We start from the raw sequence: 15,564 nt of genomic DNA, 5'->3' as shown, positions 1-15,564 counted from the left end.
CCATGAAGGTAAATAGCGTCTGTTTGATATCACTTCTCTGTCAGTCAAAATTAACGGAACCTTTTGTCACGCCTCTACATTAATCACAAAGTCTGCTGATTTTGAACAAAAGGCTTGGCTTTTAGTTTCATTAAAAATGATTACGCACGATAGTCTGCAGCAAGCAAAGAATTATTTGCTTATCTTTGTCAATCTGACAAGTGTTTGAAACTCTTGTCAGTGAATTGTAAAAGACCTTTTTATTCGTACAGTGCAAGTCGTTCTTTCTCTTGTGTTAAGCCAGTCCATTGACAGCTGCAACTATGTACCTTGGCCTTCCAGTGCAACCACTTACTACTGAATGGTTGGATGGATTAGCGACGTGGTGCAGCCTTAAGATTCTTTGAACGCCACTTCACCATGTCCCCGTCAAATGGTGTACAGTAAGAATCTTCTGTTCTAACGGCTTTTATTTTCATGAAACTTGATTTCAGCATGTTTTTATTCGTTAGTGGCCAAAACCACACTTGTCGACTGTCATTCCATTCTCTCAACCGTAAACCCATAACATCCAGATGCTTGAAATGCGTGTTGGCCTGTGTAACAGAATTGTGGTCTGGGAACTGTGGAGAAGTAAAAAAAAAAATTCCTGGGGTGAATAATGGTTTGGATTTAAGGATGTCTTATGTTTTTTTTAAAAAAAGACTTGTTCGTTTATTACAATTTTTTTTTTAACCCCCTCGTAGGTTATGTCGTGAAGTCCCATCCTTTAGCTTGCTGCTGGTTTGATGGTAGTTTTTTTATTCGTTCATGGGATGTGGGCGTCGCTGGCAAGGCCGGCATTCATTGCCCATCCCTAATTGCCCTTGAGAAGGTGGTGGTGAGCCGCCTTCTTGAACCGCTGCAGTCCGTGTGGTGAAGGTTCTCCCAAAGTGCTGTTAGGAAGGGAGTTCCAGGATTTTGACCCAGTGACGATGAAGGAACGGCAATATATTTCCAAGTCGGGATGGTGTGTGACTTGGAGGGGAACGTGCAGGTGGTGTTGTTCCCATGTACCTGCTGCTCTTGTCCTTCTACGTGGTAGAGGTCGCAGGTTTGGGAGGTGCTGTCGAAGAAGCCTTGGCGAGTTGCTGCAGTGCATCCTGTGGATGGTACACACTGCAGCCACTGTGCGCCGGTGGTGAAGGGAGTGAATGTTTAGCGTGGTGGATGGGGTGCCAATCTAGCGGGCTGCTTTATCCTGGATGGTGTCGAGCTTCTTGAGTGTTGTTGGAGCTGCAGTCATCCAGGCAAGTGGAGAGTATCCCATCACACTCCTGACTTGTGCCTTGTAGATGGTGGAAAGACTTTGGGGAGTCAGGAGGTGAGTCACTCGACGCAGAATACCCAGCCTCTGACCTGCTCTTGTAGCCACAATATTTATATGGCTGGTCCAGTTAAGTTTCTGGTCAATGGTGACCCCCAGGATGTTGATGGTGGGGGATTCGGCAATGGTAATGCCGTTGAATGTCAAGGGGAGGTGTTTAGACTCTCTCTTGTTGGAGATGGTCATTGCCTGGCACTTGTCTGGCGCAAATGTTACTTGCCACTTATCAGCCCAAGCCTGGATGTTGTCCAGGTCTTGCTGCATGCGGGCTCGGACTGTTTCATTATCTGAGGGGTTGCAAATGGAACTGAACACTGTGCAATCATCAGCGAACATCCCCATTTCTGAACTTATGATGGAGGGAAGGTCATTGATGAAGCAGCTGAAGATGGTTGGGCCTAGGACACTGCCTTGAGGAACTCCTGCAGCAATGTCCTAGGGCTGAGATGATTGGCCTCCAACAATCACTACCATCTTCCTTTGTGCTAGGTATGACTCCAGCCACTGGAGAGTTTTTCCCCGATTCCCAGTGACTTCAGTTTTACGAGGGCTCCTTGGTGCCACACTCGGTCAAATGCTGCCTTGATGTCAAGGGCAGTCACTCTCACCTCACCTCTGGAATTCAGCTCTTTTGTCCATGTTTGGACCAAGGCTGTAATGAGGTCTGGAGCCAAGTGGTCCTGGCGGAACCCAAACTGAGCATCGGTGAGCAGGTTATTGGTGAGTAAGTGCTACTTGGACCTCGTCAATGCCGGAAGCTGGATGTCAGTTAAATAACTGGTGGATCTCAGGAAGTGATGTTGGCGTTAGTTTGTTCTTGTTTTGTAAACCAATGGCAACCACACCTTGCTGAAGAGAACTGGGATTGTCCACATTACACTGTCCTTTTGGCTCTTCACTAACATCAAAGATTGAGCCAACATTTTGACACTAGTGCTCTGCTTCCATTGTCTAGAGAGCAACACAGAACCAGGAGTCTAATTTCAGATTGCTGGCTCTATATTGCTCTAAACAAACCAATACATGTAGTACAGCTTGTCCTTAGCTCACTTTTCCTGGACAGGCGAGGAGCACAGATTCTAATCTCTGCTACAAGTGCCATGCAAACTTGACTGCCCTCAATGAACAAGGCATCAAGTATGAGGTGACTGGTAATGGAAGGTGCTGTTAGCCAGTAATTGGTGTTTTAAAAACCCTGCCAAAAAAAAGGAAGTCTGATAATCATGGTCTCTCTCTCTCCAACATTACTATGCAAATTCTGAACCCTTCCATTTGGGATATTGTGAGGAAGCTCAGGACTGTCCATGGAAGTTTAAATGTATTGCAAAGAGCAGAAGTAACACCATGCACCAGATCAGAAATTCAAGATTACAGTCTATATTTCTCCACAGTACAGTAGCTTAGGCTTCAAAGCAATTGGCAGAAGGTTTAGTTTGTGGAGAGGCTTTCCCATTGATTCAGTGAGTAAATGTACCATGTAGCGTGATGTTAAACTATACAGAACAGAAAACTCCTCGGCCCAATATCTGATCTCTGCTATGTTAGTTGCTCTCCACAGTGGGCACCAATACAGTTCGGCCACAGTACCCCTGAACCAGGAGCAGAGTTTGCCTTGCAGGAGTCCCGCGCAAAGGTTCGGCTTGGGACCCCTACGTTTTACTAGCCAAAACTGATGATTTGCACAAACACACTAGCTGCAGGGCTCACCTTTGCACGACTATTGGTGGGAATGTCCCTGCGGTCCTGCATGACATGCAAGGCTGGGGGAAGTGTGCGACCAGACTGGGGAATTCCCCTTCGGACTGCACGCTTTGCGGGTTCTGGGGTCGACCGCGTTTGTGTCGGTAATCGGAACCAAGCATTGAGTCCTGCTGGCCGGATCTGCTCGGGGAGTGGGGGGGGAACCCCATGAAATTGCACAGTCCTGCCCTGAGCTAAAGATGAGGAAAATCAGCCATGATTCCAGCTGTTGATTCCGGTCTGTGAATCTTCGGAAAACATACATGTTGGGTGAAGGCAGGACCAGGTATGGCTGTGATGCCTCCACCAAGTAAAAAGCCCGCTGACACATTCTGCCTATATGTAACAGATGAAGTATCTGACTGGTGATAGTATGAACATTACCTCTGCAAGAGTCATTGTCTTCAGGGGAGGAGGGAAGAAGATTAGGAAACTTTTTTTAAAATTAGACCTATGAATAAGTTATTGAAAGTTACCATTTGAACAACAGTTTAACATTCCCCATTAAAGCTCGATGTTAACAACTGCAGTGAATTCCGGTTCTGTGTATTACTGTGGGGTTTGTTACACAGAGTAAGGATTTATTTGACTTGCATGTGGAGTTAATAGTAAAAATCCCACCTTAAAATACAATCTATATTTTTTTTCCAGCTTGGAGTTTGGTTTTCTTTGGGCTGTGCATATCTGGGATTGGAAAACTTCGAAGGTGCTGCAAAAGCATTTCAGAAATGCGTGATGTTGGAACCTGATGTAAGTACAGCACAGCAAGGTTCCTGTCACAGAAATACGTTTAAATACAGGAATTGTGGCCCACAAAAGCCAACTTTTTTTTCATTTGTCTGATGGTGCAGCCTGGCTGAACTGTCCAGGTGTGTATATATTCCATCACTTTGTGCAATGTTGCCCTGTTAGCTATTATGTGCATTGGAAGCAGTGCCCTGCCCACTTTATACAGCATGAAACCCAAACTCAGAAAAGAACCTGCAACTGCATTATGTGGGGAAGACAATTATTACTACTACAACTGGCATTTCCATAACTTCTTTATTATAGAAAGGCTCAAGGCACTTCATAGAGGCTTAAGGAAAAATAGACGGATATTTGCTAAGCGGAATTTACCTACACCCAAAACCCCATGAAGTGAAGATGATTGATCTCTGTATGAAAAATGAAGATTATAACGCTGGATTTATTATATTGCTAATTTAGTACCATTATAGTACTAATATTTCACTATTTAGCCCGGACTGATTTTTGAATACTTCTGTATTGTTTGAGGCTCTTACAGCATCATTTGTAACTACCCAGTTCGGTTCTAGAAAATGCTTAGATTTAAGAATATTCTAAATGTGAACGCATCTTAGAGTCCACAGTGATTCAGGAGATGTGGTGCAACATTATAATATATTGGACTCTAGGGGAACCAAGGGATATGGGGATCAGGCGGGAAAATGGAGTTGAGGTTGAAGATCAGCCATGATCTGATTGAATGGTGGAGCAGGCTCGAGGGACCGTATGGCCTACACCTGCTCCTATTTCTTATGTTCTTGTAATCATATTTCAGACAAGCTACCAAGATGCAATAAAAGGTAATATTGATGTATGTCTGGTGACTAGGTTTAAATGTCAAGAACTTATATCACTAATAGTGTGTTTATCATCCCCATTGCACTGGGAAAAGGAGAGGGGCTGAAAATGTTCTTAACTTTGACTGGATTTTAACTGCTTGTTGCTTAAATAAGCTAATGCCATGACTGTAATTCAGAGGATGATTCCAAGAATGTAATGTGTTTTAATTCATTACCAATTGATGTGCATTAGAATTGCAAATTATTCTGAATGGTATATTTATGCTGTGGCTAAAACTGTCACAGAGGGATTCTATGAAATACATTTGCACTTTATTTTTCTGTAAATATTTTGATGTTAAATTCTGATGGCTCCCAGCCCAGTGTGCCACTTACTTGCACAGTTTATTAGGAACAGCCCGTCAGCTTTCACAAAGACCACAGCTTCTGCAGATTTGTAATCGGCGCTACATCCCAGAGAAAATTATTACTTTGTGCTTTTGATTAGAGGGGAAGGAAAGTCCAGGGAGAGCCCTTTCTATTTAAATTCTATCTGAAAATAAATATTTATATGTATTGAAATGCTGTGAAATCTTTTGCTTGTTGTGGATCCACCATTTTAGGCCTCTTTCCTTCCTCAGTTGCTCTGGTTTCATGAGTTACGGGGAGAGGTGACATTTATTTCTGGAGCAATTCCATTTTTCTTTTCATTCTTAGGATGTGGGCATCACTGGCAAGGCCGACATTTATTGCCCATCCCTAGTTAGCCTGGTGCGTGTTCTGTTTGATAATACTGAGTGGCTTGCCAGGCCACTTCAGAGGGCAGTTAAGAGTCAACCACAATGCAGTGGGACTGGAGTCACATATAAGCCAGGCCGGCTAAGGGCAGTAGATTTCCCTCCCTAAAAGACATTCATGTTGGGTTTTTATGACAATCCGACAGCTTCATGGTCACGTCTACTGATACCAACTATTTATTTCCAGATTTTTTTAACTGGATTATAAGTTCAACAACATAACCGCTGCACTACTGTACCCACTAATGGAACACCCCAAACCCAGAAAGAGACATGTGATTTAGTAGTGCTACATATGCAGCCACTAGAGACTCTTCCAGGATACCACTTGTTTTTGTAACTATATTTATTATTTTCAGGAAACGAATTGGAGAGAGTACTTTGAATGGGAAAAGGAGTCTCCCCTAGACACCCTTTTTGCTTTATGCCTTAATGATAATTGAGATTTGCCAATATGAAAAGGAATTGAGGGGGTGAGAAAATTGGGATTTTGGGATAATTCCGAGTTTGCCACTATCAAACATAACAATGTGCTTCTAGAATCAACTAGCGTAACTTGTGTGCATATTTTTTGCAGGAAACATATTAATAAAGAAACTAGACTGAGGCTGCAAGTTGTAGCGGCTGGATCTTGAACTCGACACAACTGTTTTTAACAACTGCTTATATATTTAAGCAACATATGTCGGTTTCCTATGTAGCTACTAGACAGGATAGGAGTAGGCCATTCAACCCCGTTCTGCCATTCAGTTTGATCATGGCTGATCTGTATCTTAACTCCATCTACTCGCCTCGGTTCCGTAACCGTTAAAACCCTTGCCTAACAAAAATAATTGGGATGGAATGATCCCAGATCTTAAAGCGGCATCATAACAGGAAACTAAGATTCTACTGGTAATTGAGTAAAGCCAAGCTGGATCCAAAGTTTGTTTCCATTGACTCCCAGAGGATTAACAGAGTGACTAGCCAATCGCTTGTAATGTTGACACACTGATTTCTTACTGTATTCCGCACCATCAGTGAGCAGGCTGTCATTAGGAAAATATTTCTGGAGACAAAAGCACATAAGATTGGCTCCAAATGGGATTTTTTTTTTAAAAAAGCATGCTTGTTGCATGCATGTGCAATTTCTGATGTGTACATGAACAGCATGTGTATTTCCAGAGACATGACTTTTCCAAAGACGTATAACTGGTAATTATTGCGGAGCACCGGATATGAAAGAAAAAGAAAGACTTGCATTGATAGAGCGACTTTCATGCCCTAAGAACTTCCCAAAGCACTTTACAGCCAATGAAGTACTTTTGAAGTGTAGTCACTGTTGTAATGTAAAGCAAATTCCCCGGCAAAACATTTAATACTGTGTTAATTAGAAAAAATATTTTATAAACAGCCATTTAGGAATGAGATTAAAGGTTATGAAGCTAAGCACAGATAGTGATGGTCAAATACCCTGTTGTATTCAATAGTTTCTGAGCTACTGTGACAGTGGAAATGTTAGGTCATGGAAAACAACCAGTGAAAGATGTCTGACGTATGTTTTATAGGCTAAGTAGGTATTCTGCAGTTTTATTCAGTTATCCTTGTGGGAAAGAACACTTTATAGATCTGTTCTATGGGGGATAAAATGGGTTGGATGGAGTGGATTGTACATTGTCCGTGCAAGGAGTGGGCTTAATGGGCCACGTGCCCTCTTGTTGCTCTGTGCTTTCTTATGTTACATTATTTGAGTTTAGTGTTCCAATCTGCAGCACTGGAGATGTCTAACTTGCTCTGTTTCTGCTGCTTCCCCACCTTGGGACACGTAAACTGGCCCGGTTTATTTGTCGAACACGTTACTGCCAGTGCTTTGTACACAACATTGTACTAGTTTTAAATAACTTGTGTATTATATAAAGAACTGGCTTAAAAACCTACCTCCTTGTGTGTATCGTTAAATATTCAAGGTGTTTATCTTGGCAGCCTGTATTTCATTTTGATTATATTTATTTAAGTTTCAGCATTAGAATCTGGGAGAGAATAGTGGAACAATATATTACACAACTGTTTCGTGCTGAAGTGGCAGGATATCGAGGTAGAATGTACAGAACCTATCCCCAGATCACGCATTGGCCTCCAATTTGAAAGTGTTTACTGCGACAGATTAGACGTCTGTCTTGTCTCAAATCATGACTGACTATAATTTTTAAATATTTTATGGAATTTCGGCAACTGGCCATCTGCTGTCCACTTCAATTTAATTACAGCTTCTTAAAAGCAGCACTTCTTTATGTACCTGGAAGACACGGTATTTATCTTGTGTTTCGAAGCCGCTGCAAAGGGCTGATGACGTCTGTCCATGTGGTTGGTCACCAAGGACATGTAGGTGGCAGAAACACGCAATTGCGATTGCTGGGCTGTCGGAAGGAGTCACAGGTTTGCTGTCACTATATTTGAGATGAGGGGGTTGGCAGCAGGGTCCTGTTTATCAGATACTCTGGCCTGCTTTGTCCTGAAGTGGGTGTGTGGCTGGAGACAGGTCTTCATGAGACCACCCTGATATCTTTGCACCCCACTGTAATTGAAAGCTATACTTCATTGTGAGATACCTTCTTGATATTCCTTTGTCTCTGTTCGAACTTTAAACCACAGACTGGGTATAACTGTGGCCTGGTGTCAAGGTTTCTTTAATCTCTGTTTTCACAGGCAGTGGAATGATTTCACATGTAAGCTTTTCCTTTCCATGTGTGCCCCAAGTTACAAGAATTACTGAAATTTCAAGACGTTTTTAAGAGTACAGGAGTAAAGATGTCTTACTGGAATAATATAGGGCCTTGGTGAGACCGCACCTGGAGTATTGTGTACAATTTTGGTCTCCTTACCTAAGAAAGGATATACTTGCCATAGAGGGAGTGCAACAAAGGTTCATCAGACTGATTCCTGGGATGGCGGGATTGTCGTATGAGGAGAGATTGAATAGACTAGGTCTGTATTCTCTAGAAATTAGAAGAATGAGCGATGATCTCATTGAAACATACAAAATTCTTACAGGGCTCGACAGGGTAGATGGAAGGAGGATTTTTCCCTTGGCTGGGGAGTCTAGAACCAGGGGTCACAGTCTCAGGATAAGGGGTAGGCCATTTAGGCCTGAGATGAGGAGAAATTTCTTCACTCAGAGAGTGATGAATCTTTGGAATTCTCTACCCCAGAGGGCTGTGGAGGCTTAGTCATTGAGTACATGTAAAACAGAGATCGATAGATTTCTAGATATTAAAGGCATCAAAGGATATGGGGATAGTGCAGGAAAATGGTGTTGAGATAGAAGATCAGCCACGATCTTGTTGAATGGCGGAGCAGGCTCGAGGGGCCGGATGGCTTACTCCTGCTCCTATTTCTTATGTTCTTAGGTTTATTATTTTGAAATTAGTTTAATGAACTGGTTAGAAATCAAGTATTCTTTTACTTTACAAGTAATCTAGTAAAATCTGCTGTTTTTGCTGTTGCTTCTTTTTAATTTTATTTAATAAGCCTAATTGGTAGTTTGCAGTCTGAGATCTAGCACAGCGTTGTTTATCTATCTCATGGAGAGGTCTGGTGTTACTGTTTATTAGAGTACATATTTATGGTAAAAGGGTTTATTGCTCCCCGGCACAGATTATTTGGAGTATAAGATCACGATTCGTTTCGTAGGATGCGAGGAAAGTGAGTGGTACCATTGTGTTGGGAATGAGAAGCAGTATCTGGAGAATGGCTGAATTGTAGAAATTTATTGTATTTTGCAAAACCAAAGAATGGGAAGTCATATTTAATTCTGCAATATTTCCTCTGCAGTTTATGTGCAAAACAATGGTGCTGGCTCTATTTAGATTTATGTGAAAATAGGATAATTTATTTATAATCATTTTAATTATACATCACAATATTGCAAATGGAGAACTGGGTGGTGCATTGAGTTAGCACATCCCATTAACTCTGGAATTTCAATATGGGTGAATATGGTATATCCCTCACCCACTTCCACCCCTGCAAGGGTGATTTGTTAAATGACTTGCATAGTATTTGTTCAGTTCCCAATCACCACAGGTCCACAGAACAAATTACCAACCTTACTCTGGTCAGAAAAGCCTTGAAAACTTTGCACCAGTTCAGTAGACGTTGCTGCTCTGAGGCTGAAGCATATTGTTGGGCAGAGTAGATGGAGCTTTACTGAGCGAGAGCTCCGTGCTCTAGAAGTGGTCGGTGCAGACAATGGGCACCAAAAATGAGAGAACACTCCCAGTACTGACATTCCTCACCGTGACAAACATGAAATTGTAGCTCATATGAACAATTACAGAGAAAGATTGAGTAGAATGGAATATTATATGTGCCATGTGGTATAAGTTTGTGCTAGAACATTCAGTTAAACTGCAGGAAATGCCAACTTTTAGACCATTTCATGTTTCCAGTTATTCCTTTATAATGGAGCACAATTGATTTTGAAAACTGCGGTTGCTATGGAACCAACAAAAGTTTTAAAATCATAGTGATTTAAGCACCAGCTGTAATAAGTTCTTGCAACGTGCTTCCAGTTTCTGTTATTCTTGGTATAACTTAATTTTGGCACAAATTTCTTGCTGTAGCTATTGACCCATCCTTTAATCTGAATAATTAGTACTATACTGATGATGAGTTAATTGTACCAATTGACCCATTAGTTTCTGTTAAGTAGTCTCATTGGGCAGATATGTAACCAGTGCCCATGAGTGAGGTCCAGTTGAAGGTGTAGATTCATTCTTCTTGTTTCTGTTCTTTTAGAACGCAGAAGCTTGGAACAATCTATCAACAGCATATATCCGATTAAAGGAAAAGTAAGTCATTGACATTCTTCCTGTTGTGAGACCCGACAATACCAATTTGGTTAATAAAGGACTAATTAACATTTTCATAATGGAATTTTTATACTTGGTATAGATTCAAGGTAAAAGGCGGGAGGTTTAGAGGGGATTTGAGAAAGAACTTTTTCACCCAGAGGGTGGTTGGAGTCTGGAACTCACTGCCTGAAAGGGTTGGGGAGGCAGGAACCCTCACAACATTCAAGAAGCATTTGGATGAGCACTTGAAATGCCATAGCATACAAGGCTACGGACCAAATGCTGGAATATGGGATTAGAGTAGACAGGGCTGATGGCCGGCGCGGACACGATGGGCCGAAGGGCCTCTATCCGTGCTGTATAACTCTATGACTCTATGACTGAGAATCACTTCTGAGTCTTTCTGACTGTTTATTTAAGTGCATGTATTGCAACAAATGTATTTCAGACAGGATTGTCTATGACAAGTTGGCCTTCTGACAATGCATAGCTTAGATATATGATTTTGCTTTGGAAACTCTTTGTTATAAGTACATACATAACGTGTCTACATAGACTGATCTTTGGTCCTTGTGTCTTTCCCACAATATTGATTTAACTTAGTACAAATATATTGATTGCCATTGAGTGTCATAGCCACAAGCTGTTGACCTAAGGGTTACGGAAAGGATTAAGATGCATTGTAATGATTGCACTACTGAAACTCGAGGGTCAGTCCTTGTAGCACAAAACTAAATCAATATTTGTGTTATTGTACCCTTGGAACATATTTACTTTAAAGAAGGGGAACATTTTCTACCCCCCTAAGAAAGTCTTCCTTTGTGGAGTTAGCTGGCGATGGTCTCCAGGCTATCCTGGGGATGCCAATCACTGAATCAAGTCTATTACCTGTTGATCTCAATTAACAGGCAGCAGTGAAAACTATGTTCTCTCACTTCGCCACTCTGGTCCGTTTGCTTCAGTGCAAGGGTATAATGTAAAAGATCCATAATATCAAGGGGGTATGACTGATTTGTTGCATAATTCCGTCTTACACAGAAATAAAGCTCTTCGAGCACTCCAGGAAGCCATTAAATGTAATTATGAGCATTGGCAGATCTGGGAGAACTACATTCTTACCTGCATAGACGTTGGCGAGTTCAACGATGCCATTAAGGCATACCACCGACTCATGGATTTAAAAGACAGGTACAAAGATGTTCAGGTGGGTCTTTCTTGTCTTAAATTGTGTCTACATTTTGCTTTCTGCTCTTTTAGTTTACAGCTTGAATATGACCTTTTGATCAGTAAAGTGAAGGGGTGTTTAAGTTAAAGGTCAGTGGTTACTTTGCGCATGGTCTGATTTGCTCCTTGAACACCCAGCAATTTTTCCTTTGACTATTTTTTTTAAAAGCTTTTACTGCTAAATAACACTCTCCTGTGTGAAAATAGTAAAGATATCCAACCTGAAATTTAAACCTGATGTGTGTTTAACTGACAATTGAGAACAAGAAGCAGGCATAAATGTTACTGACACTATGACTATGTCACCCACTAAGTGTTTACTCAGTAGCAGAATTCCCTCTGGATAACAATGGTGTGTGTCTACACCAAGGAGAAATGCTTTCTGTTGACTGTAGGGTTCATCTATAGATGTTTTCTCAGTTACTGAGTAAATAAGGAAATTATATCCGATGTGCTTTGTGAAGGGGCAAATGCTAAAACAGCAAGTTTAGGGTCTGAATGTATTTAATTTTCTTTCTCTGAGAGTGGAATAACAATGTGGTTTATGAGGTAAACAGTGGCTGGGTCACATTCTTCATGAGGCTTCTCTGTTAAGTTAGAGAATTAACAGTTTGTAAGGAAGTACATGGCCAGGCAAAAGAGATGGGGGTAGTGGGGGTGCAGAGGAAAGAACAAAAAGGAAGGTCTGTGATAGGGTGGAAGACATGAGCGATTAAATGACAAAAGGGATGATGGTGCGAGTCAATAAGGGGTGGTAATGGGACAAGTAAAGAAACCAAAAATGGGTCTAGAGGAGCTGTAAATGGCAACAGCAGAGCCATTACCAGCACCTGCTGTCCGAGAAAATGGGAGCAGTGGTTATGATCTGAAATTATTGAAATCAGTGTTGAGTCCGGAAAGTTGAAAAGTGCCTAATCGAAAAGTGCCTAATCGAAAGATGAAGTGCTGTGCTTCGAGCTTCATTGGAACAGTTTAGGAGGCCGAGGACCCAGAGGTCAGAGTAGGAGTGGGACAGAGAATTAAAATGGCAAACGATCAGAAGCTCGGGGTCATGCTTGTGGACTGAGCGGAGGTGTCCAGCAAAGCGATCACCCAATCAGCATTTGGTCTCCCCATTGTGGAGGAGTCCGCAACATGAGCAGCGAATACAGTATACTGAGTTGAAAGAAGTAAAAGTAGATCGCTGTTTCACCTGGAAGTTGTGTTTGGTCCCCTGGACGGTGGGATCATGGAGGTGAAAGGGCTGGTGTTGCACCTCCTGCACATGCTTTGGAAGGTGCCGTGAGAAGGGGAGCGGGTGTTGGGGGTGATGGAAGAGTGGACCAGGGTGTCGTGGAGGGATCGGTCCCTTCGGAATGCCGAAATGGGAGGGGGGGGAATGTGTTTAGTGGTGACATTGCGCTGGAAATGACAGAGGATGATCCATTGACTGTGGAGGCTGGTGGGGTGGAAGGTGAGGACAAAGGGGACTCTATCGTGGTTCTCTGAGGGAGGGGAAGGGGTGAGGACAGAAGTGCGGGAAATGGGATGGACACGGTCGAGGGCCCTGTCAACTACAGTGGAGGGGAATCCTCGGTTGAGGAAAAAAGAGATATTGGAAGCACTGGTGTGGAAGGTGGCATTGTCAGAATAAATGAGATGGAGAAACTGGGAGAAAGGAATGGAGTCCTTACAGGAAGCGGGGTGGGCGGAAATGTAATCAAGGTAGCTGTGGGAGTCAGTGGGCTTATAGTAGATATTTGTTGACAGCCTATCCCCAGAAATGGAGATAGAGAAGTCGAGGAAGGGAAGACCATATGAAGGCGAGGGAGGGGTTATTAAGAAATGGTGAGATTTCTTAACTTACTTTTAAATGAAATAGCAAAGAAAAGATGTGCATTTATTTAGCCCCTTATCATGTTTTACACAATTAGTTACTTTGAAGTGCAGTGGCTATTGTTACGTAGGCAAAAAACACTTTGCTTTTTTTATATTGTAGCACAAGAATGTGACTGCAGTTGTCCCAGGGATAATGCATATTGTGCTGTTTCAGTGAACTTTAGGGGACCTGCTCATAAACTAACTTGGCTATCAAGAGGCACACCAGGTAGCTTTGTGATGTCTGATACATTGTGATTGTGAGCTACACCCATTACTTGTAATATTCCAACCATTTTGCTGCATTTAAGTTTGAGCAGAGCGTCAATCTACAGTGTACAATTCTATTGGCATTGCTGTCTTGTTTTTTGTTTTAAGTAATAAGAGTTTACAACCATGGGACATTCTTTCAATTCAATAAGAAATATAGCAGAATGGAAAAAGTGGGTGGTGCTGAGGGTTAGGATGTTGCCCTTTGACCCCTGGGATCAGGGTTCAACCCTAGACCAGAGCTCATTCTCTTCTCTCTGCCAGGTGTCAGAAGTGGAAAAAATATTCCAGTTTGCTTCTCAGGCCTTGACATCCCTTACCTTGGTTAGCTCAAAAAATTCTGTTTATTTAATCAAAATAATAAATAGTTCTCTGGTTAAATTATATTCGATCATTGAGACCAACCCCCTTTTTGTTTTGCTTATTAATTAATAAACACACTAGTTAAAGAAAGCAAACTACTTTAACATAAATTTATGCTAAATTTGTAAAACAAAATGTAGATGTTAAGTAATGAAAGGTTGGTGTGAAATAATGAAATGTAGATGTTAAATAATGTTCTAATCTTTTTCAGTCCTGTATATTCTTTTATTCCTATTTAACAGTAACCAAGACATGGGGAACTCTCATGTCAGCTGTATCACACAGAATTTGTCTTTGGGTATATGTCCTTCTTGTTACTGGCAGTATATACACAATCAAAAACAACAGAAAGGTCAGTCAGGAGTATACAGCGAACCAACTGGAAAGCTCCTGCATCAGGTAGCTGGAGAAGACGGTCACATCAGACGCAGAAATGTTATTCAGATAAAAGTAGAAATGTGGGGAGATGTTACCGGAAAAGGTTTTTTTAAATATGCACCAAATAATGTGATGTTTTCCATTACGGCTAAGTAGCTCCACCGAAGGTGGAATTGTGGCCCCTCTTTCAGATTTTGGCCTGAGTTTTTCAGAACTCAAATGCATTTTAGTGCCTTGATTTTATCAACGGATCCTTAAAGTTTCTGAAGTAATATCTGACTTTTGGGCCAGGGGGTGGGGAGAGGGGGGCGTAGGTTATGTTTACCTCAGGCTTTGCATGTCTAGAAAATTCCTGGCACGAGTATAGAGAAACTAGGGATGAGCACAAGTCTGAGTCAATGCAAGATATCAGCTTAATTTGGCTTGGCCAGGTTTATCTTTGTTATTTCTTGTTCAATGGCAGAATTCTTCAGTCTGCAAGAACTGAGTACAAAACAAATTACCCTTTTCCATCAACACCACCATCACACGTAGCCCAGAGTGAGAAACATTCTCTCAAACCACTTATAATTAACTAAATTAATTTCCTCTGTGCATTTTTTTTAGCGCACCACATTACACATTCATATAAAGTAGCGCATATAGGCATTTATGCAAACAGGTTAACTAGTGCACTAAAAATAGCACACAAGAAATTAAATCCATTAGAGTGATTTCCAGTCTTCGTTTTGCACTCGGTTTGATGGGCTGCAAGCAGTTTGAACCCAGGTCAGTTTACTTATGCCTGTGCAAACAAAGAAGAAAAGTCCAGAAGAATGGGAACAGAAGTATCCCTGACTGCCCTTTATAAAATGTGACTGTGGAAATGTTACACTACATTTGATGCCTGAATCGGGCAAGAAGGATTTGCAGGCCCAAGTTACACCACTGACTCCATACCCCATTGCGTTTTACATGCGCTGACTTCTATTCACCAGTGTCTAAATGCCAGTTCAGTTTTTAATGTCAGCTAACATTAAAACGGTTTAAGAATGACATTGCAAAAGTTCCCAGGCAGACCAAACCGACTTTAGAAAGGTCTCTACGCCAATCATAATTGTAGTACAGCTGGTGGTCTCAAGACAGATGCCTAAATTTGATTTGTACGATATCACAGTCGAGTTGTACCACACATTTTGCATCCATGTGCA

General features: G+C 41.7%; 1 protein-coding gene across 2 annotated transcripts in view; it reads left to right on the top strand.

Annotated features, from left to right (window-relative positions):
- ttc27 (tetratricopeptide repeat domain 27) overlaps window positions 1–15,564 on the top strand; it is a 152,427-nt gene that overhangs the window by 95,600 nt on the left and 41,263 nt on the right. The window contains exons 14-16 of one of the 2 annotated variants that reach the window (XM_067988685.1): window positions 3,737–3,835; window positions 10,227–10,279; window positions 11,321–11,486. In XM_067988685.1, coding sequence (XP_067844786.1) covers window positions 3,737–3,835; window positions 10,227–10,279; window positions 11,321–11,486 — 318 coding nt within the window. The remainder of the gene's footprint in view (window positions 1–3,736; window positions 3,836–10,226; window positions 10,280–11,320; window positions 11,487–15,564) is intronic. The other variant, XM_067988686.1, reaches the window with a different exon arrangement.

The sequence above is a fragment of the Heptranchias perlo genome, chromosome 8 (assembly GCF_035084215.1).
Source record: "Heptranchias perlo isolate sHepPer1 chromosome 8, sHepPer1.hap1, whole genome shotgun sequence".
NCBI lineage: Eukaryota > Metazoa > Chordata > Chondrichthyes > Hexanchiformes > Hexanchidae > Heptranchias > Heptranchias perlo.
This window is presented reverse-complemented; position numbering and strand designations above follow the sequence as displayed.